The 20,853-nt window shown below is 49.3% G+C and overlaps 9 protein-coding genes and 2 non-coding genes across 11 annotated transcripts; 4 read left to right on the plus strand and 7 right to left on the minus strand.

The window, feature by feature from the left end:
- Positions 1–75: 75 nt before the first annotated feature.
- Positions 76–738, minus strand: BDQ94DRAFT_174678 (uncharacterized protein; the record flags this gene model as incomplete). Its single annotated transcript, XM_026772392.1, has 1 exon — positions 76–738. The coding sequence occupies one exon, from the start codon at positions 736–738 to the stop codon at positions 76–78; it is 663 nt and encodes a 220-aa protein (XP_026621630.1).
- Positions 739–1,631: 893 nt separating this feature from the next.
- BDQ94DRAFT_162766 (FAD-dependent oxidoreductase) lies at positions 1,632–3,996 on the plus strand (the record flags this gene model as incomplete). Its single annotated transcript, XM_026769610.1, has 7 exons — positions 1,632–1,637; positions 2,429–2,497; positions 2,557–3,108; positions 3,142–3,216; positions 3,272–3,466; positions 3,544–3,849; positions 3,949–3,996. 7 exons carry the CDS (start codon positions 1,632–1,634, stop codon positions 3,994–3,996), a joined length of 1,251 nt encoding a protein of 416 aa, XP_026621631.1.
- An 866-nt stretch (positions 3,997–4,862) lies between these two features.
- Positions 4,863–6,768, minus strand: BDQ94DRAFT_174680 (uncharacterized protein; the record flags this gene model as incomplete). Its single annotated transcript, XM_026772393.1, has 3 exons — positions 4,863–6,400; positions 6,468–6,618; positions 6,673–6,768. The coding sequence occupies 3 exons, from the start codon at positions 6,766–6,768 to the stop codon at positions 4,863–4,865; spliced, it is 1,785 nt and encodes a 594-aa protein (XP_026621632.1).
- Positions 6,769–7,107: 339 nt separating this feature from the next.
- Positions 7,108–7,198, minus strand: BDQ94DRAFT_t235. The gene has a single exon. It is a non-coding gene; the product is annotated as a tRNA-Gln (tRNA).
- Positions 7,199–7,944: 746 nt separating this feature from the next.
- On the plus strand, positions 7,945–9,634 carry BDQ94DRAFT_183465 (glycoside hydrolase family 30 protein). Its single transcript, XM_026774425.1, has 2 exons — positions 7,945–8,837; positions 8,891–9,634. The coding sequence occupies exons 1-2, from the start codon at positions 7,973–7,975 to the stop codon at positions 9,499–9,501; spliced, it is 1,476 nt and encodes a 491-aa protein (XP_026621633.1). The 5' UTR covers positions 7,945–7,972; the 3' UTR covers positions 9,502–9,634.
- A 433-nt stretch (positions 9,635–10,067) lies between these two features.
- BDQ94DRAFT_183467 (acetolactate decarboxylase) lies at positions 10,068–10,787 on the minus strand (the record flags this gene model as incomplete). The annotated part of the gene is made up of 1 exon (XM_026774426.1): positions 10,068–10,787. One exon carries the CDS (start codon positions 10,785–10,787, stop codon positions 10,068–10,070), a length of 720 nt encoding a protein of 239 aa, XP_026621634.1.
- A 1,162-nt stretch (positions 10,788–11,949) lies between these two features.
- Positions 11,950–13,763, plus strand: BDQ94DRAFT_162770 (thiamine pyrophosphate-binding protein; the record flags this gene model as incomplete). Its single annotated transcript, XM_026769611.1, has 2 exons — positions 11,950–12,031; positions 12,085–13,763. 2 exons carry the CDS (start codon positions 11,950–11,952, stop codon positions 13,761–13,763), a joined length of 1,761 nt encoding a protein of 586 aa, XP_026621635.1.
- Positions 13,764–14,560: 797 nt separating this feature from the next.
- BDQ94DRAFT_183468 (uncharacterized protein) lies at positions 14,561–16,067 on the minus strand (the record flags this gene model as incomplete). Its single annotated transcript, XM_026774427.1, has 5 exons — positions 14,561–15,011; positions 15,077–15,285; positions 15,342–15,483; positions 15,541–15,822; positions 15,888–16,067. The coding sequence occupies 5 exons, from the start codon at positions 16,065–16,067 to the stop codon at positions 14,580–14,582; spliced, it is 1,245 nt and encodes a 414-aa protein (XP_026621636.1). The 3' UTR covers positions 14,561–14,579.
- An 837-nt stretch (positions 16,068–16,904) lies between these two features.
- BDQ94DRAFT_151897 (putative FAD-dependent oxygenase) lies at positions 16,905–18,607 on the plus strand. Its single transcript, XM_026767843.1, has 2 exons — positions 16,905–17,212; positions 17,321–18,607. Exons 1-2 carry the CDS (start codon positions 16,958–16,960, stop codon positions 18,566–18,568), a joined length of 1,503 nt encoding a protein of 500 aa, XP_026621637.1. The 5' UTR covers positions 16,905–16,957; the 3' UTR covers positions 18,569–18,607.
- A 316-nt stretch (positions 18,608–18,923) lies between these two features.
- Positions 18,924–19,676, minus strand: BDQ94DRAFT_174686 (acetoacetate decarboxylase family protein; the record flags this gene model as incomplete). Its single annotated transcript, XM_026772394.1, has 1 exon — positions 18,924–19,676. The coding sequence occupies one exon, from the start codon at positions 19,674–19,676 to the stop codon at positions 18,924–18,926; it is 753 nt and encodes a 250-aa protein (XP_026621638.1).
- Positions 19,677–20,657: 981 nt separating this feature from the next.
- BDQ94DRAFT_t234 lies at positions 20,658–20,747 on the minus strand. Its single transcript has one exon. It is a non-coding gene; the product is annotated as a tRNA-Asp (tRNA).
- Between the last annotated feature and the right edge of the window lie 106 nt (positions 20,748–20,853).

Consider the following 20,853-nt stretch of genomic DNA (forward strand, 5'->3'; position numbering starts at 1 on the left):
CATAAGAAGATAATGCAGACGGATTGGTTTGAACTTGGATTCTTAACTCTTTGATATACTATTCCCTCTTGGAAACTACCAGTATAAAAATCCACTGGTAGATCCGATCTTTCGATGAGCCATTGCTAATTGCATGAACACTAACGTCTTGCACAATTCCACCTCAACACTCTCGTTCCCGCAATAGATTAGATATCCCTCGCCCAGCTTCTTTCCAACCACCACGGCCTGGCTTAATTCCATGGAACCTTCCAGTGGAACAACGATCTGCTCAATAGGTGAAGCGTTCTTGATAAAATGTGCCTCCATATAATACGAGCATTGAAAAACAGGTCCGGTTGGGAGAATGCAGTTCCCATTGAATCTACAAGTGGTCTTGCAACGGCCATCGTATTCCCAGGTTGTGCCAAGATTTCGGCCAAAGAGATTGTTGAATTCATAACCAAAGGTAGTGCTGGCAAATTCCTGTGCAAATATTACCGATCCTCCAACCTCGATGTAGGCCTTTAGCCTTTTCGCTATATCTTGGTTCTGTGGCTCGCTTATGCCCCCGTCTGCCACAATGATGCTCTCTGGGCTCTGATTCGCCAGATATGTGCGTGCGACTGAGGCTGTTGGTAACCGTACCAAGTTGTATTGCTCACTAAGTTTGCGAATCAACGATTCATACGTCTCATCGAGTGTCTCCCTGTATGCCAGACACAGGAGAGCGATGTCTTCACCGCCGTTCAATGCCATGATATTCAAGAGAAGTCACCCGGTGACATGTAACATAAACTGAAAGCAATGGTTGATGATCTGAAAGGAATATAGCGAGGCATTTGAATGGTGAATTCAGAAACAGGTTAATGAATAACACCTTCATATACACCTTGGGGTTAATACAGGTCTTAGAGGTTTCATGGCAGACAACACCCACACGGAGAACCGATTACGCGCCAAGTGTCTGGATAGCCAGCTGTTGAATGGCACTTGATGGCCCTGTCTTTGACAGTCAACCTTTGTTGGAGTTATGGTATGCAGCAATGCGGCAGTTGCTTTGTATGGATTGCCCGGAAGTTACCCCTAACGGGAACCTGGCTTTGATCTCTTGTCCCTCCTACTTGTTTCACTGAACAATGAATATGTGATGGGGATTTGCCCGACTAGCCTGGCTCGGTAAATCCAGTCTTTGACTAAGGGTTCGCTCATAAAGGACATGTACAACAGTGCAGCAGCCCCCTGGTTTCCGGAATCACACGCTTGGGTGCTACCCAAAGATTGTGAGCACCAAAGTCCGCAGCTGGATTTTGGGTATGAGCTGTACACCACGCATTACATGATGATAGTTTATAACTGAAGTCTGAGATGTCTGCCTCATACAGGGTTCGGGCTTGTAAGTTAGCTGCTTAGAGGTGGTTCTGATTCTAGGAAGAGCATTGTCTGTCTCGTAGTCCGAGAGGGAGATTCGCTATTCTAAATTAAAGATATGTGCATAGTATTGAATATTAGGCTGCCTTTCATACAGTTTCGATTGATCTTTCTATATATAGCCTAGATTGTCAATATGATTCTCGTTTTGCTTAGTGTGATTTTCTGATAAAATCAGCTTTTTTCGGGGGGATGGTGGGTAGTTAGATAATATTGAATCCATGACTGTGAATTTTTGTAATTGAGTAAGGTATCATCGGTAAGATTCTGAGAGCTTACGAGGTCGTAATCGTTACATCCATAATAGCCCATATTGGCTATGCAACAGACGGAAGATGAGTCGTGAGGTCATCGATGTTGGTATTATGGTATTTCTCAAATATCAAGGCGATCATGTTAGTTACTACTCCTGATCCCCAAGGATCAGCCTACTAAGTATCCCTGCTACTGCTACCTCTACTGCTACTACTGTATACCTTTGGTGCACTCACGCCGAAGTTATGCCGGAGGGCACGTATATATTCAGTTCTACTGCCCCACGCAAGACCAGCAATTAGCGCAATATATCTAACTTTGAAGGACTGTGATGTTCAGGAATGATCTGATTGAAAAATAAATGGTATTATAAAAATTTATTCTTCAAATTCGTTTCTATCTTCTATTGAGTGGTATGCTTTTCGTTTCCTTTTAGCGCATTCGCTTCGGGTAGGATTTGCCTTAAAGAAGTTTCTTAATGCAGTGCGCTGCGTTGTTACGAGCACAAAGGAGAAGAGCGGAGCTTACTGCAATTTCAGATTCCCTTCTATGTTGGCGATCTCGGAATAAGTCGTTAGGCGTGCCATTTGAGGTTCTCTGGGTTGGTTGAGTGCAATCAGGCGTCCAATGCCCATTTGTGCGGGTGCAGACGTCATCCCCCAAATCATTAATTTATATCTCCATAATATTCGCCCTCTCCATTCACTCCTGCTTCAATGTGTATTAGATACTGGGAATGAAACCAAACACCAAAAATATGAAGATCCTCATTGTGGGTGCAGGTCTTGGCGGCCTAGCAGCTGCGTACTGCTTTGCCAGGGACGGCTACCATGTCCAGGAAAGTAGACCAAACCTGAAATTTTGGTTTTCTTTAATAATATATCTATGCAGGTCTTTGAGAGACGAGAGAAATTGTCGCCGAAGGGGAGTGGGCTGCTGATTCGTCCTGGCGCGTCTCGCATTCTTCAGTCTTGGGGCCTTGGAGACGCCATTGAACAAGTCGCGGACAACTGTGTCCCGGACTCCATCAGAGACCTGAAGACCGGAAAGGATAAGATACGCACTTTGCCAGCATCTCTCACCAAATTTCCAGATTGGGGCATTCATCGACCCATTCTACAGGATATTCTTTACCAACATGCCGTGCAAGCTGGGGCCGAGATTATCTTCAGCAGTTTCGTGGAAGACTTCTCGGATAACCCCGGCGAAAGACCAAGCTTACAGTTTCCAGGGGGGAAAACAATAGCTGGCGATCTCATTCTCATTGCTGACGGGATTCAATCACGCTTGCGCACTAAAGTTTTGTTTGACGTATCCGCGGGCTGGTCGGTAGACCCGCAAGTGAGCGATTCGGTATTCTATGGCGTAACAGTGCCACAGAAAGAACTACAATCAGACACTGACGCCGCTTTATTGCTACAGCAATTTGAACCATGTGTTTGGGTAGGCGATGAACGTTTTGTTGTTGGTCGGAAGCCCAGAAAAATGGGATTCTGGAGCGGCTTGTTCGGCCTCAAACATGATGATGGCCAAGCCAGTATGTGGAGCGAGGTATGCGTTTACTCCTAGGCAATCAATCTATTTTGATACACTAAAAACTATCAAGGATGGAGATATCGTATTTGTGAGGCAGCATTTTGAGGGGATATGCCCTCCACTTTCTGCAGTTCTCAACTTGGCGACCAAGTGCGACAGGTGGAAGATTGCTCAAATGCCAAATCTTCCTCGCTGGACGAGTAGGACTGGCAGAACCATCCTATTGGGTGACTCGGCCCATGCAATGGAGCCCAATGCAGCACAGGTTAGCCTAACGTCAAGACTTTCAGGAACAATTGAAATACCCACAACTAGAGTCATACGCTAATTCTCTTGCGACAGGGGTTGTCGCAGATTATCGAGGATATTGGGGCACTGCAGATATTGCTTCTGTCACTTCCTTACTTGGATGTTTCTGTGATAAGTAGATTCTGGGAAAATATTCGAAAGCCTCGAGTTGAACGCATCAAATCCTTTGCTGCTTGGAACACGCGAAGGTTTCTCGGGCACAAAGATCATGCGGGCTCGCATCAGAAATATGCTGATACCGACTGGGAGTCCATCAAAGATATCGAACCGGATGCTGCTGCAGATTTTACAAGTCCTGCGTTTTTTAAGTGGGTCCACGACTACGATGTCGTTGAACAAGTGAGTCTGTCCCCTGGGCTCGAGTGCATTCCATGCCCGTAAATAGGAGAAGAGAAAATAAAGACAATCAGTTACATAGAATCGCTAACAAGAGAACAGACTAGAAAGTACTTGGAGAAAGTCAACAGACCAAGCTCGCGATTGTAATGATTATGTATAATATATTCTATGTGACAATTAGATATTAAGCTATGAATCTTCACGATGTAGTCCAGTTGATTTCCATTTGTTGCACAGCCCACTCTATCCAAAGGAAACTGTGACATAGATCCTATTATTCGGGAGAAGAGAGGTATCCTACGAATTAAAGCAAGAGAAAAGCTGATATTCACTATAAAGATAATTATCTTAGCTATACTCAACTCTTGATTACTAAACAGGAGGAAATGTGAATAATCTACTACTGGCATGAATATCTATATCATGGCTGAAGCTACATAGCAGAAAAAAATGGATCAAAAATAGAAGATTCATAAGAGAACACCGGAGTACCCACCCATTTCTTGCGATAAATATAGCAAGTCAGGTGTAATCAACTGCTGGGTTAGCCCTTACTAGTGTGGATTCCACAGGTTCTAATAGTCTTGTTGTGATGCGTTTGAACTTTCTGAGTTATTCTTAAAGTCGTTTCTATACAATCGTTCTGTAGAGCTACAATAAGATTAGTAGACAACTAGCTGGAAACGTTTCTTTTCTAGGCCTTTGCTTCTGGCCAATCAGCCTTGCTACTTGTGATTTGTTATTTGGATGGAATGTATGCACACGGTTCCTGAAGAATTTACATTCAATTTGGGACTGACATCAGTCGTTCCTACAGCATTATGTGGGTGTATTTGAACTACTATGGGGAACAGACGTGGAAATCAAGGAACAGAACCGTCCTCATAAGTTGGATTAGCAGCTTGGTGTTCCTGACATGCCTCTGAGGCACGAGATCCAGCTACTGCAGATAGAAGATATTTTAGGATTCCTTCTACTAGTTAGGTGACTCTGGCCTTGGAAGCGGGGTCAACTCAGAGTAAAGCCAGGAATCTCACATTGACAGCAGCCAGCACCGCAAACAAAACGAGAAAGAAAGCGCCACCCCAAAATGTCCACCACGCCCGGGCATCTCTCCTGTCAAACCACAGCTGCTTCAGGGTAGTGGGCTGCTGATTGTCCAGGTATGTTTTGAGCCGGCGCAATCGAGGACCAAAGTACTCATAGCTTATGAAAGGCTCGTTGGAATGAAACTCGTGCTGAAAGATAGACGTTATCATAAACGTGATGTCTTCAGGATAGAATGGAACAAGACTATGAATCTGCCGCATGGAGCTGGATGTGAACTTGTGTTGGTTGAAGGAGCTGGTATCCTTGATATTGACAAAGGGGCTGTCGACGTTGAAAGCGGCTTGAATGGTGGGCGGAAGAGAGCAGCGATGGAAGTTTTCTAAGATACGGGTTGTTGATGGCTTGGCCAGATCGATATCAAAAGATTTGCCAGTGCCCTGTTCCATACCCGGTCGATGGAGACTAAGATCGATTTTCCTTCCCAGCCAGGTGATCTCGTCTGACCCAGTTGCTTCTCGCAGCAGTCGCAGTGCTGGTCGGGATGAAGGCCTAAAAAGAAGGGCGTATGTCCGAGACAATTCGAAATACATGGGTTCGATATAATCTCTTTCCACGAGATCTTGACAATTGTAGAAGAATGTGGGATGAGCAAAGACCCTGAGCACATTGCGACCGGTGAATATTTTGAGATGGTCATCCAGATTGTCTGTCCATTCAATTCTCAAGTCGCCAAAATTCTGCAGGTGCTGAACCGTGAGCGTCTCGGGAAAGAAAGTCGAGCCAGGAGATTCTTCCAGCGGAAGCTCTTTGAATTCCTCGATGCCCTTGAGAGAGCTTCTGTTACGCTGGACCATGTCAAATATCTTATGAATGGGCTCCGTCTGATATCTGGTATAGAATGTAAGACAAAGCGCATCTCGAATCTCGCGGAACCGCGACGTAAAGTTCAACGCATCCAGGCAGTCATAAATGAGATGGAACTGGTATCGCAGAATATCAGGATTATCAGCATTAGGTTGAGATAGAATACGCCGCGCATAACAGCGATGCAGCAGTTCCTGCAGAGTTGTGCCATTCGCCCTCCAGTGTTTGTCGTGGCGCAGTGTTCGACCCACTTCCATCAGAACCTGGAGGGTTTGGTCCGCATCGAAGTAGCGACAATCCACACAAGCTCCGTTGCGGCATTCCCGAGCATCATTCCGTCGGGCTTCTAGGCGAACAAGTATCAAAAGCAGGCGAGGTAACCGTGAATATTCGAAGGCCGCGCGTGATGGCTCCAGGGGACCATCGAGTTGCTGACGCCGATATGCTTCAACGGCGAAGAGTGCTTCTAGAAGGTCGTCACGATGTTTTGATAGGATATTTGCAGTGAAAAGAAGATCCTCATTCTTATGCCATCCCAAAGAGTGATAGATTTGAGGATATAGGTCAAAAGCCCATTGGTAGGCATCTTCAGTGGTTTGCATGTCAGTTGGTGAGGACGGCAAATCCTTCCAGAAGGCTGCAATGTGTTAGTATCGCCTCGGATTCATCTGATTTTGGGGATGAGGGGGGTCAAATCATCATACCTGTGTATTTCTCCCTATGCGCTTCATTCTTTTCATCAATCTCTTCTTGCGACATGAGCTGCACTGGGCTCCCTTCTGGGATGTGCGTTGCCCGCCCAGCTGCAATTTCCTCACCGAGAGCATTCAGGATTGGATCGTTGTCTTTAGCGCTCTTTGGATTCACTTGCTATTCTCGCCGCTCACTTTCCTGGCGAAGTAGGCTCACTAGACTCTGGATCGATGCTGTCAAGTCCTGCATGGCGGCCAGGGTACTGTGATCTGATGTGGCGGAGTTATCTTGTTCTGGCCTGGATTCATCCATGGTCGATGATGGCGATGATGGCAGTGGTGATGATAAAGAAGTGGTAACAGAGATGTATGGCTGGCGAAAGAGGGGGCAGATACAGGGAATTTATGTTGCACAGAATTGGGAGGCCAGATGTTTCTGCCTATCCATGGGGTAGAAACCGGGAGTCTGACGGTCGGGCTGACGGGGACTGCCGTGGGTGGTTCCTATTGCCTCGCGGGAAGTTACCTCCTACTAGTGTTCAGTGAGAGAAGCTTGATGGCAGATAGCAGGGGTCGTACACTTCGAATACTGGGAAGATCTAAAAAGATAGACTCTGGCATGGTATAGAGAAAAATAAAAGAAAAGAATCTCAGGTCGTGCCCGGGTTCGAACCGGGGTTGTCGGAACTCTGGAAACATCAAGTCCTCAAAATCCGAAGGGATGACCACTACCCCACACAACCACGTGTTGCCCATTTTCACTCAAAACAGCCTATCCATGGCTAGAGCAACTAGATGAGGCAATTCTCCGGAATGCCTACAGATTCCTGAGACCTTTTCATACTTATTGATGTTGGTTCTGTTTATTGTGAAAGTAGGTATAAGCCAAATGATCGACACGGACGTACCATGGACCCAGCCGTGCCAGTATATTGTCTTGTTTGCTCAGTATATCCATCCATTATGCAGTACTCGCATGATACTAAAGATCAGACGCAGTAATAGCCAACACAGATGTGTTGACAAAAGAAACTCATGGGGCGCAACACAAGGATCCTCCGATCTCCACACGAGTTGAGCTGAAACACTGTGTGAGTGGGCGCGGCAAGATCTCGTCAGCCACCTGACATAGCTTGATGCAAAGCAATGTTCAACTTCATGGTCTCCGGCCCCCCTTGCATCGGAGTGCGCGGGACTCGCGTGCATGCGGCCAGCTATAATTATTTAGGCAAATAAGCGTTCAGTCCCTCTCGCTAACGGCAAAATCTCACCTACCATTTTCTCAATTAGGCAGGTCATCTTACATTAGAGTTCGTCCCTGTCAGCCAAGCTAGCACACTTTTGCGACCTTAGCCTCGGTGATGCTTGGGGCTTATGCCTCCAACCGAAGACGGGGCCAGGGCATCCCTGAAACTGCCACTTGGGGGCCTAAACATGGAGCAGAATATATTGCAGGAGTTCCTCGCCCTCATCTTCACACCAATTGATACGAGATCCCCTTTTCTACTCCTTCAAAGATGAGTTTGATGTTGTGGTATACTATAGCTGGCCTAGCATCTCTAGGCCATGCTTCTCTCGAGAAACGCGCCACCGATGCATCCGCGTACTGCTCCGATTCTTCGGGTACCTACAAGCTCTCGTCAATCACGGCCCCAGTTCAGGGAAGTGGCAGCCCGGGCTCAGCATCCACCTGGAAGCTAAGTATTGACGATACATCATCCGGTCACAAGCAGGCAATCACTGGCTTCGGGGCTGCTGTGACCGATGCGACCGTCACGTCTTTTAACACCTTGTCGAGCTCTACCCTCCAACAGCTCCTCAATGAGTTGATGACTTCCGATGGAGCTAATTTCTCTCTCATGCGCCATACCATCGGCGCATCTGATCTGTCTGGTGATCCGGTCTACACCTATGATGATAATGGAAACGAAGCAGATCCCTCACTTTCCGGCTTCGGTCTCGGCGACCGTGGCACTGCTATGGCTGAAATGTTGGCCACGATGAAATCGTTGCAGTCAGACCTGAAGGTGCTTGGGTCCCCGTGGAGTGCGCCCGGATGGATGAAATTAAATGGCGTTATTGATGGCAACGCGACTGATAACAACCTCAACGATGGCTACCTTACCAGTGGTGGTACGGGAAGCACCGGCTACTCCAGTGCTTTCGCGCAGTACTTCGTGAAATACATTCAAGCGTACGAAGCATTGGGAGCTACGGTCGATGCAATTACGATTCAGAACGAGCCGTTGAATAGTCAATCTGGATATCCCACCATGTATGTTTACGACTATGAGTCTGCGCAGCTGATCCAAAAATACATTGGACCGGCTCTTGCCGACGCTGGACTGAGCACGGAAATCTGGGCCTTCGATCACAATACTGGTAAGTACCCCATTCTCGACAATCCTTGACAACTGCTAATAATTGACATCCAGATCATGCATCGTACCCTCAGACTGTGCTTGATGAAGCAAGCCAATACGTCGACACTGTAGCCTGGCACTGCTACGCTACTGATGTGGACTGGACCGTCCTCAGCCAGTTCTACAGCGCCAATCCTGGAGTCAAGCAATACATGACCGAATGCTGGACACCAGCTTCCGGATCATGGCACCAGGCTGCTGACTTTACCATGGGCCCTCTGCAGAACTATGCGTCGGGGGTCATGGCGTGGACTCTGGGCACGAACACTGACGACGGTCCGCATTTGACCAGTGGTGGATGCGACGCCTGTCAGGGCTTGGTCACCATCAACGATGATGACAGCTATACTCTTAATACTGCCTACTACATGATGGCACAGTTTAGCAAGTTCATGCCTCCTGGCGCGAGCGTGTTAAACGGAACGGGGAGCTATACCTACTCGGGTGGCGATGGCGTACAGTCGGTGGCGTCCCTGAACCCTGATGGAACGCGCACAGTCATTATTGAGAATATATTCAGTAACGATATTTACTTGACTCTGTCGACTGAGAGCGGAGAGGAGTGGAGTGGAAATATCCCCAGTGAATCGGTGACTACTTGGGTCCTGCCGGCCTTGTCTTGATTGGCTTGCATTATTCTTCGCTTTGTGGAGCGTATATGTGATAATGATCCTCTTGCTCGGATGCTTTGGTGTCGTGTCGTATCTGACGATTCTCCGGGGTTGCATGTATATTGAAGTACAATATGCTATGGTCATTATACATTTATAACTTGGTAAGGCCTCTGCCGGATGAGTTTAAGTAGTAATCTCAAATGTAATACTCTTACATTCTTCTGTTAGCCTGGAGATTCGTGGATTACGAGAAAGCTAATCTGCGATCGCCAATCAATCAATATGGGTGCGGCAACGAACCCCCTGAATGCGATGAAACACCTGGTCGTTTGCTTGCTCGCGATAAGTCTTGTATCTTGAGTTCGCTATGGTTTCCGAACTGAACGCTCGTTATAATGTTGTTCACCTGATATTAAAACCCACTCTGTCTTCTTTCAAGACGGGATCGACTGGCTTATCAAATCCCATACTTGCAAAATTAGGCTAGCTACAACTGCATGGGTTTGGTGTGCACCCAATACGCTCAAGATACTTCGTTTTCTATGTATAAATCACTCGAACACAGTCACACAAGCTTAATGAGACGTGGAGACTCCCTCAGCAGTGTGCAGCTCTTGCTCCTTCACGCAGTTCAAGGGTGCCTCGCGAAATTCCTCCGAATCAGGAAGCTCCACCTGATAATTTCTCACCACTGCTGCATCCAGCTGCCCATCCTCTGCATCAAAATCCATAACATGGCCGCCCAAAGTACGATCCGTGGACAGCAAATGCAGGTGGAATCCCGGTACGCTAAGCCCACTGGTATACTTGGGTGACCAAAACCCGAACAGCGTGCCCTGTATATGTCTGCATTCTCGGATCTCCTGCCTTTTCGCCAGGGATAAAAGGGTTTCCCGTGGGTTTGACTGGGCTGGAATCACGCGAAAGACGACCCGCGAGAAGGAGGCAACGAGTCGAATCGAGAGGAAGACGTTCTGCTCACCCGGAAATACAGGTGACAGCGTGTCGAATAGAGACGACATGGAGGTGCAGGGAACATGGCTGGTCAGCGTGGGCTGGAACTTGGTAGTCATTGCGTATGGGATTATATCCGCGTCTTCGACAGGGCGTAGGGGTCCGTCCGCTGGGAAGTGATATGCCACCCCGTCGATGATCACTAGTTCGCCGTTGAGACCGCGGATGGTGCCGATGCCATGGTCACCATGTTTGAGAATGTTTTGCGCCGTGGTTCCATCTTGACAGATGCCGTCCATGAGCGCTCCCAGCACGGAGTATTGGTATATGCAGTTTGCCATGTTGGTATTTGGAGCAATAACGGAGGGGGTGAATAGAGGATCAACTGAGGACGATATTGCTATTGTATGGGTTCGTCCCTGCTCAGAACAGATACGACAAACTTCAGCTTGCCCTTTGGGCTTTTTAGGTACCAACACTGCACCAATCAGGGAGCGGAAGAAGATAGCGCCCTCAAGATCAACTGACGCAACACGCAGATAACACGCAGCCGAAATATCTTGTACTACCCATAGACAAATGTATCACAAGATTCTTTTGACGATCGCACCAGAAGTCTACCGCATTCTTGCAATCCGGTTATCAAGAAACTCCAGTATGCCCCCCGGCGCACATGTCTCCATTCGGTAACCGAGTGACGTCTACTAGCAGAAAAGCTTCATCAAGAGCCGTGCCTCAACCCCTTGCTTTCAGTTTCGAATCCCTGATTCCAGGAAGGATATATTACTATCTTGACGACATTGAGGAGATTACGATAAAATGTGGATGCTGGTTCCTTGCCCGGCAACTTTCCCGAAAGTGGCCCGTGCATTCAGGCTTCCGTCATGTATTTTGAAGCCATTATGAAGAAACCTTAAGATGGGAACAAATTGATGATACTACCACTAAGCTCGATGTTCCACGTAAGGCGGAATTAGGCGGTAGTAGCCTTTTGTTTATCAGTTCTTCGGCTTCTTTTTGATACCTTATAAGTAGATTCTAATTTTTGCTAGATTATCGGCGTAGACTGATTCTAGAGTTGGATGATGTTACATGACTATCATGTAGTACTCATGTGAGAAGGCAGGAAAGCCTGAGGTTTCACAACCAGATTGCTGTGCAACACAAGTTCCTCCCCTATAGGCTACTGTTAATGGTTTCCGACCTTCCCATCCAACAATGTTATATCTCTGGACGAAGCTGCTATCGGGCCTTCTGACGCATTTTAATGCACTGATACGTAAACGGTATTTGTCGGTTGCAGGGGTAGAATCATATTGAAGTCATGCGTGTCCAAGCAGAGGGCAATTCGTTCTTTCGCCAGATTCAGCAAGATTACCATCGATGACGCGTGTTGGAGGCCCCGTAGACTGATAAAAGGGGGAATGGCTAGACAGAAAGCGAGTGGAACAGAAAAGCAATCTCCTACGACTTTAGTTGACACCTTCTTGATCTCTTGCCGCAATGGATGAACACGATTTTGCTGGACTTTCGGGGGGAGATGTCTTATGCGAGCTTCTTGGAAGACAGGGTGTGAAGCATATCTGTATTTCCCCCCCTCAACTGACTATTGGGAAGTTCTGTCACTAAAAGTTACAGTTGGCTACCCCGGCGGTGCATCTCTCCCGTTAATGGACAGTCTCTACCGAGCCCATAGATTCGAATTCATTCTTGCACATCATGAGCAGGGAGCGGGACACATGGCGGAAGGCTACTACCGCACCAGCAAAAAGCCCGGCGTGGTTATGGTCACTTCAGGGCCCGGGAGTTCGAATACGGTTACACCTATGCTAGATGCCCTGCTCGATGGAACTGCCATTGTGGTGATCTGTGGCCAAGTGCCCACAGCATCTCAGGGCAAGGGTGCTTTCCAGGAGATCAACATTGATGAACTAGCACGCACGTGTACGAAGTGGTCAACAACTGTACAGAGGGTGTGGGAATTGCCGATGGCTGTGCGCTCGGCCTTTCAACATGCCGTAGAGGGTCGTCCTGGCCCGGTACTTATTTCGGTTCCGAAAGACGTTGCTCAAGCGACTTTCGACCTGGAGGCTTTACAAGCCTACCAGAATCTGAAAGATGACTGCCTTGCACCAAGCCCCGATCCTCCCAGGAAGGATAGCGCAAACATCATACAAGATCTAGATCACGTTGCGAAACTGATTAACGATTCTCAACGTCCGATCATATGCGCCGGGAATGGTGCCATTGCCACTCAAGAAGGCGCGGCGCTGTTGCGGCAGATGATGGAAAACTATCGCATTCCTGCAGCCACCACGCTCCTTGGGCTAGGGTGCTTTGACCATGGCCACCCACTCTCTCTAGGAATGTTCGGGACCTATGGGACACCGTGTGCCAATTATGCGGTCCAGAGCGCCGACCTCATCCTCGTAATGGGTGCCAGGTTGGACGAGCGTGCGGTGGGCAAAGCATCTGGCTTTGCACCCTACGCTCGCGAGAAAGCCGAAGACGGCAAAGGAGGGATCATCCATTTCGATATTAGTCCTGACTTTTTGGGGAAATTTGTTACCCCCACTCATGTCATCCTCGGAGACCTCTCGATCACTGTGAGCGCTCTCCTCCGTCGATTGAAAAGGACAGAGCGCCCAGATTGGTTGGGCTTGATACGGCACCTGAAGGAAAAGTATCCTCTTTCGCCCATATTGTCTGAGACGAAGCACTCTCGACCCCTTCCTCAGGAAGTCATCGCTGAGCTGAATCACCAGACGGCTTCTATGCGAGATCCAGTAACGATCGCTACTGGTGTCGGTCAACACCAAATGTGGACGGCCAAGCATTTTGACTGGAAGCACGAACGCTTCCTTGTCACGTCTGGTGGCCTCGGAACAATGGGATACGGACTTCCAGCTGCTATCGGGTCCAAGACTGCTCGGCCTAGCAATCAAGTAGTCTGTATAGATGGAGACGCTTCCTTCTGTATGTCGATGGCAGAGCTGTTGACTGCATCACAGCATGGTGTCGCTGTCAAGGTAATCATATTCAACAACCAGGAACAAGGCATGATTTCCCAGCTCCAGCACGAGGGTTACGGAGGGAGGATCTGTTACGCCCAGCAGGACAACCCTGATTTCGTTCGTCTCGCGCGGAGCATGAACTGTCAGGGAAGACGCTGCTTCTTCAAAGAGGATCTGCCCGGCTGCATCGAATGGCTTCTACGCTGTGATGGAGCTGCTCTGCTCGAGATGTTGATTGAGGAGACAGAAATGGTGCCCATTGTTCCCAGTGGCCAGTCATTGGACTGCATGAAGTTTCACTAAGTGCTCAAATCTATAGACAACCTCCGCCTTTTCTTGCGTTCTGAGTCTGATGTGTGAATAAAACGCCATAACTGATTCATCAGAAGTTTTGGTATAAGCCTGCTTCAGAATAGCCTGTTCTTAGATTTACTGTTTGTTTTAGATGGGTTGCCTTACTCAATGGTTTAATGTATATACTTACTTCCCGGCTACGCTTGCAGTCTGTACATTGGCATGCCGAGAGTGGTAACGTACTTCCCAGTCGAGTGGGCCACCTCAATAAAAGTTTAGGCATTATATTCCTGTCAATAGTTTCAAGTATAAATAACCATCCAGCCATCCATAGATTAGGGAGACCTGCGTTGTTACAACTCTGATTGACTCGAGAAGCTTGACTGTCCTTTGCTCTACTAGTCGCTTTTAGGAAGTTTTATGCTGTTGCTTGAAAAGGTTTAGCACACTTTGAACAACAGACATGCAAGACAGTCTCAATAATTATTCGGCCTTACGACCATAAATCCATCCTACAAAGCATGTTACTGTTATATAAAAGTGTTGTTCCTGCCACGTTCTGGCGATACACCGTTCTAAATAATGCGAATGCAAGGGAAAGAAGCTAGGGGAACCCGCGGGATATCATTTCCGAGGCTAAACCGGAGTTCGCCCGCTAGTGGCCTGCAAGTCGCCGACGCCGGCGTCACTAGGGCCAAAAGTCCTTACTAGTCAGCCTGTCCTGCTTAATCAAGAGCACCCCGCTTGTACTGAAAATTACGCATTTCCAAATCTAATTATTATAAGAACAAACTAGGTATGAAATCCTCGGCTGCGGACCGAATGCTACCAATTTGCATTTTCTCTCGGTGCAGACGGCTCCTCGGCATGACTGTTTCGCGTCTGATGGGTGACTTCGATCTGATTCGAGACCATGATGGCTCCAGCTGTGGGGGCTTCATGTGGCTCTATTGTCTGCAGCTTAATGTCCTGCATCATTCGTTCTTCACTTTCGGTAAACGTCAAGCCGACGGTGATCGGATCCCGGCTGCTGGTGCCTCCACGGCCTCGTTTCCGAGTAGTCCCGCCACCGGTGTTCTGGAGTCCCCCTGATGGAAGCTGGTAGGTTCGCTGCGACGATTGGAAGGCGCTGCCAAATCCCCGGGCCAGCCAGGTCCGTAGCAGGTGGAACACCATAGGGAGATTTGTGGTGATCACGGCGACGAATGTCTCTCGTGTGCCCCATTCGTCTGCTATCGGCGCTCCATTGTTGGGTTCCTATGAGGGAAATAAGCCATGGCTCTGCATGTATGCCAAGCAAAGGGGCGCTGGCAATGCCTTACCACCAACAGAAAAACACTCTTGATTGTCGCGCACACCAGAATAAAGATCCCCGCACCAAGTACTATCGTCACCGCAATCTTTTTCACAAGCTTGAGGCTGGATTTCCAAAGCATCGGGATCGGTATCAAAACCAAATATGGGTCTGTGGCGAGATTTGCGGCAAAGGTTGCGGCGATCACCGGCTTCGAAATGGCAGGTTGACAGGAATCTAGTAGAAAACCATGAGCGACTATTATGGTTTAGGGTCGTAAAGCGCAAACTTACTACCGGGGTCAGGGTAGATTTGCCAATTCTTGTTGAAGGGCCGGCATGCCGCAAGGATCGTGATCATACAGGCGACAAAACTTCCGATGACGAGGGCGAACCCAATCCAGATGGGCACGCGATAACGACGGCCGAGACCATCCTATAGTACGGTCAGCCCTCTCTGCTAAAGCAGAATGGCCATCCTCAACAAACATACCATCAGTCGAGTGTAGAAGACCAGCATTGACAACTTGAGCGAGTTGATCAACGCTGTATATGTGGCCCAGCCGGCAATTTGTATCTTGGAGCCAATTATTCTATTGGCCGCGTCCGTCAATGTCCAGTCACCGGATCGGGGTTGAATGACTGACCTTTCTCGATATTCTGCGCTACCTGGATCCAACGCAGCTCTCTGGGCCTCTGTCATGCTGTTGTTTGCGAGTCCATGGGCTACATTGCCGACACTATACGCCAGTGCCACTTGTGCGGTGTAAAATAACTACAGAGAGCGAGCGTATTAGCATATGTCCACATAAGAAACGGTCAGGTTGGGAATGTACCTACTATTGCGACCCATATCAGATAATCGTCAAGGCGCAACCTTCTCCAACCCAGATCCTTGCATTGTGAATAAGTTCTAAGTAGCGTCACCGCACAGCCGATCGCATAGAGGGTCCATAGTTGGACATTGCTGTTATAGGCTGCTTTTGATGCCTCATCCCTCTGTTCAATGGCCGTCCACATGTCTTGAACAGGCGGAGTCCGCCCTGCAATGCAGGCAGGCGTAGTTGCAATATCCAGGACAATTCTCCCCTCTTATCACGCCGATCGGGAAGAAGCGAAGCCTCCTATAGCCCAGGCAGAAACATGAGTTCTGCAGCCATTGAAAATTTCTACTCCCACAAAGGGGAGCCTTGGCAGCGAAAGCAAGGTTTGCCAGGCTTCCTTCGTGCTCCGAACATCCTCGGCATCCAATTGACATAAACAGACTGCAGGGGTTCTGGTTTCTGAACGGCAACCGGCCGATTCTTTTAATAAGTTGCAACGTGAATAGATTGACCCTGCTCCACCCCAGAGTCTATTCGGGCCCACCTGTAAGCCCTAGAGAGAGCTAGTCCTCCGAGCATCCAGTCATCCCGCGATCCCCGATGCTGCCTCGACCCACATATTACCCTCACGTACTCAATTGAACACGGAGCAGATTGGACGGGATGGACCGACCAGTTCCCCAAGCGAGCGCCGATGGCCCGCGAGACTGCACAGGGACCGCACGCGGCGCTCGTTGGTGCTGCATAACTTCTGATCGGAAAACCGCAACAGAGCGATCGGGTGGAGCTGCACACTGGGTATCATATGACGCTTGTCTCACTTTGCAGAGTAACTGCAAAGTAAGATTAGTGCGCTCCGTAATCTCGCATGGCGAAGGAATGCTAGAAATAAATGAGGTGCCCCAATTGCCGGGTCAGGGTCAGTCCATCTGACAAGGATTCCCCGGGCCCTCCGACGTGCAGCAGAAGGGCGGTCGCGTGGCCAGTCATCTTGCCAGATCCCTTTTTTCTTATTTTTGCTTTTTGCATTGTTCTTCTTTTATTCCCACCGCACTTCATTGCCGATCGGGAATTCTCTGCGCCGCCATGTTTCGACTCAAGATGGAGGTGCTCACGGCCATCGCGGCCTGGGCATTCGCCACGGTCTCGCAGCAAATCCCTCGCTCCTCCAGCTGGGAAAGTGACCTTAAGACCCTCTCGGGCAGACTTTCCAATACCTCCCAGGTCTATTATCCGGGCTCCAGTGGATTCACAAATGCCACCACGCGGTGGTCCGTCCTGGATGAGCCTGAGGTTAATGTTGTCGTGGTCCCTGGCACCGAAAACGATGTCGCCGAAATTGTATGTCAAACTCACATTTGATTGAACTGTTTCTTCCCCTTCCATCCCCCCTCCCCCCTTGGACCATAGATGTAATGTGACTCAATTGGTCGCTAATTGATCCTGCAGGTGAAATTCGCCAATCAGAAGGATGTCCCCTTCCTAACCTACAATGGTGTGCACGGTGCCCTCATCTCTCTGGGAGAAATGACCCATGGTATTGCTATCTACATGGGCCAGTTGAGTAGTGTCGAGGTCGCAGCTGACGGCAAGACTGCCACGATCGGAGGTGGAACCATGTCCAAGGCGGTCACCGACCAGCTTTGGGCCGCAGGAAAGCAGACCGTGACTGGAACCTGTGAATGTGTCAGTCTTGTCGGTCCTGCGCTTGGTGGTGGCCATGGTTGGCTCCAGGGCCACCACGGCCTTGTTCTTGATCAGTTTGTGTCGATGAACATCGTGCTGGCGAACGGCACTCTGACCCACATCGACGCCAACTCGGAGCTCTGGTGGGCCGTCAAGGGTGCCGGCCACAACTTTGGCATTGTCACTTCCCTCACCATGAAGATCTATGACATCGAGTACAGCGATTGGGCCATCGAGACGCTGACCTTCAGTGGCGACAAGGTTGCCGAGGTCTACCAGGCTGCCAATGACTACCTGGTCAAGAACGGCACCCAGGCTGCTGGCGTGATCAACTGGTCGTACTGGATGAACAATGTGGATGCCGACCCCAACAACCCGGTCATCATCTTCTACATCATCCAGGAGGGAGTGAAGACCGTCGATTCCGTCTACACCGCGCCTTTCCGCAAGATCGGTCCCATTTCTGTGTCTCCCAACAACGGCACATACAAGGATCTCGCCGCATGGACTGAGGTTGCTGTCGACTCCGCTCCCTGCCAGAAGATGGGTATGGCCAACCCCCGTTACCCGATCTACCTCGAAACGTACAACGTCACTGCCCAGCAGAAGGCATGGGACGTCTACGCGAATGCTACCCGTGGCTCTTCGGCGTTCAACAACTCCATCTTCATGTTCGAGGGATACTCAGTTGGCGGCGTGCACGATGTTGATAGCCGGTCGAGCGCTTTTGCCTTCCGTAATGAAAACGTTCTGGCTGCTCCCATGATCAACTACTACCCTGATGGCGCCGAACTTGATCGCCGCGGAGCTAACTTGGGCCAGGAGCTGCGCAACATTCTCTTTGCTGGTACTGACCACGAGGATATCCGCGCGTATGTCAACTATGCCCATGGTGATGAGACTCCCCAGCAGTTGTATGGTAGCGAGGGATGGCGTCAGCAGCGTCTGCGGTCCCTGAAGGCCAAGTATGACCCTACGGGCAAGTTCAGCTACTACGCACCTATTCCTTGAAGGGCGCGATATAATAATTACGCCCGAAGCAATCTCCCAATGATTAGTATTAATAAAAAGAATTACTTTTGCGTTAATTTACAGGTTTCGTAGTCCACATCTAGAGAGCCGCCACACAATAGGCCTTCCGTAAATCCGCAAAAGTCCACGCACTGATTCATGCACCTCGTAGTATTCTGAAAGAGACTTTTTCCCATACACGATATGAAAAGCATAAACGGTAGTATTACACATCAATCACGGCCCAGTCGATACCTCCTAGTAATCAATTACTAGTCCCTACCTGAATCAAGGGTCCTGGACACGCCCAACGTCGATCAGATTACCCTTACCCACATAAAGCAGCATGTAACACCTAAACAGGATAAACATCTCCAGTCGGACCGAGCCACAGATGTGCCTCCCGCAAGAAATGTGCACTTTCATACCGCACAATCTCAATCCGATGCATCGGGTCCACCGCAGACGGTTCCGGGAACGACACAGCACCCTCACCATCCCAGATCTCCTTCGCCGTAATTTTAAGCGCCAGAGGCATCAACTCCCTCACGGACGGGGGCTGTCCCGCAATCGGCGAGGGCAGCACACGTAGATTCATACAACGTGATTCGACGGTCATTCCCACATCTGGGACCGCCTGCTTCCGAACGGGACTGTAGTTCATCTGCAGGATCTTCTGGTGTGGAGGATGCTCAACGTATCCGCGCATTACTCGGGTCCCACACGGCTCACACGGGTTGAACTCCACTGTGCCGAACTTCTTGGGGAAGCCATATTGCTCTCGGCCCGCTAGGACGGGAGACTCGTTGTCGAGAATGAGGGAGAGGAAGTACTCGTATTTTTCCCCGCGATAGCGCACGTCCACGCCGTGGGTGTACTCGTTGTATGGGCCGAAGGAGGTCATGCTGTGTCGGAGAAGACGGACGGTGATGAGAGGTTCGTCATCGAGTTCAAGCATGCTGGGTACGAAGGGGGCGACGCTTTTTGCGGTAGTTCGGTAGGTTATGACTAGGATGGTGGAGCCGGTGAAGTCGCAGTCGCCGGTAGGATAGGGTGGTGCGTATTGAGGAATGGGGTCCCCAGTGAGCTCGAAGGTACCGAAAGGCATTTTGATGTCTTAATTTTGGTGGCTACGATTACTTGTGGTGATGGTCATACCTTTGCAGAGGTTTCGTGGGGTTCAGAGTGGACAGACTGGAGGGGGGATTTCAGATATACCATAACCCCAGCAGATGACCATGGCTGATCCAAGTGTGGATTGGGCTGGGATACGATGCTGATTACGAGTTATAGGAGGGGTCCAGCCAGCTTCTCCGCATCGCTGCCGAGCGAAGCTTAATTGTTCCAAACAGAATGCTTGTTTAAGCTTAACTCTCAGTGACCCGGTCACGAACACGAGGATCTCTTTGGTCCCCACCGAGATCAAGCTTTGTACCCGAACAAGCCTGGGCTGTTCGACTGCAAATCTGACCACACACAATGTAGCCTCACGGGGATATACAGCCGCCGGCTCCGAACCTCTGCCGGGGTTGAAATAATGCTGCAGCTTCCCATATTTTATTGCTACGCCCCGCTAAGGCTTGGAGGTGGTTGGGGTAGACCCTCTCTGAGATGCAATCTCTTGAGTATCTTGGAAACTAGCGTTCGAAGCGCCACATTTTGTCCTAATTGCCTGCAGAGTTTGTTTCTCCTGATCACCCAAGCTGTGTCTGCTGACAGAAACTCAATCCGAATCAAGCCACAGACCTCTCTTACGTCGATGGGTGACACTTTAGATGATGGGTATATGCACCCGGGGAGACTTTAAGTGAAGGTCAACGATGTGGGGAAAGGTCATGAATAGTCAAACGCCAACTTTTCGTGCATGACATATTCCAATAACCCAACCAGTCCGGTCTATTGGAGGTCAGGGGGATGAGGCCAGTCACCCATAATCTGAAGGAGATAGCATGATGAACCGGCGGATCATCAGTGTAGCTACACCTACGTAACCCAGTGTACAAGAGATGACTTTTGTGATCCATCACAAAAAAATATCCATGCCACTGCCAGCGGCCATAGTGGTTCAACGTGGCAGGGAAAAAGAAATCTCCCCGACTGGGAGTCGAACCCAGGTCTCCCGCGCTTGTTCCCGAAAGGGATTGACAAGCGGAAATCATGACCGTTAGACCATCGAGGATTGGATAAAGTTTTAAGCGAATAACTTGGCTTATGAACAAAGACCTCTTCAGGAAAGAGTACACCGTGTTGGGAAAGGTGACTGAATGTGGGCGAAGTTGAGAGTG

This window comes from Aspergillus welwitschiae (assembly GCF_003344945.1).
Source record: "Aspergillus welwitschiae strain CBS 139.54b unplaced genomic scaffold BDQ94scaffold_44, whole genome shotgun sequence".
Taxonomy (NCBI): Eukaryota; Fungi; Ascomycota; class Eurotiomycetes; order Eurotiales; family Aspergillaceae; genus Aspergillus; species Aspergillus welwitschiae.

What these genes read in the sequence shown, in the direction of transcription:
- BDQ94DRAFT_151897 (XM_026767843.1), top strand. Translation starts at nt 16,958, where the DNA reads ATGTTTCGACTCAAGATGGAGGTGCTCACGGCCATCGCGGCCTGGGCA. An exon ending in AAAACGATGTCGCCGAAATT is followed by an intron (nt 17,213 to 17,320) that starts GTATGTCAAACT and finishes TTGATCCTGCAG; the next exon opens with GTGAAATTCGCCAATCAGAA.
- BDQ94DRAFT_183465 (XM_026774425.1), top strand. Translation starts at nt 7,973, where the DNA reads ATGAGTTTGATGTTGTGGTATACTATAGCTGGCCTAGCATCTCTAGGC. An exon ending in GGCCTTCGATCACAATACTG is followed by an intron (nt 8,838 to 8,890) that starts GTAAGTACCCCA and finishes ATTGACATCCAG; the next exon opens with ATCATGCATCGTACCCTCAG.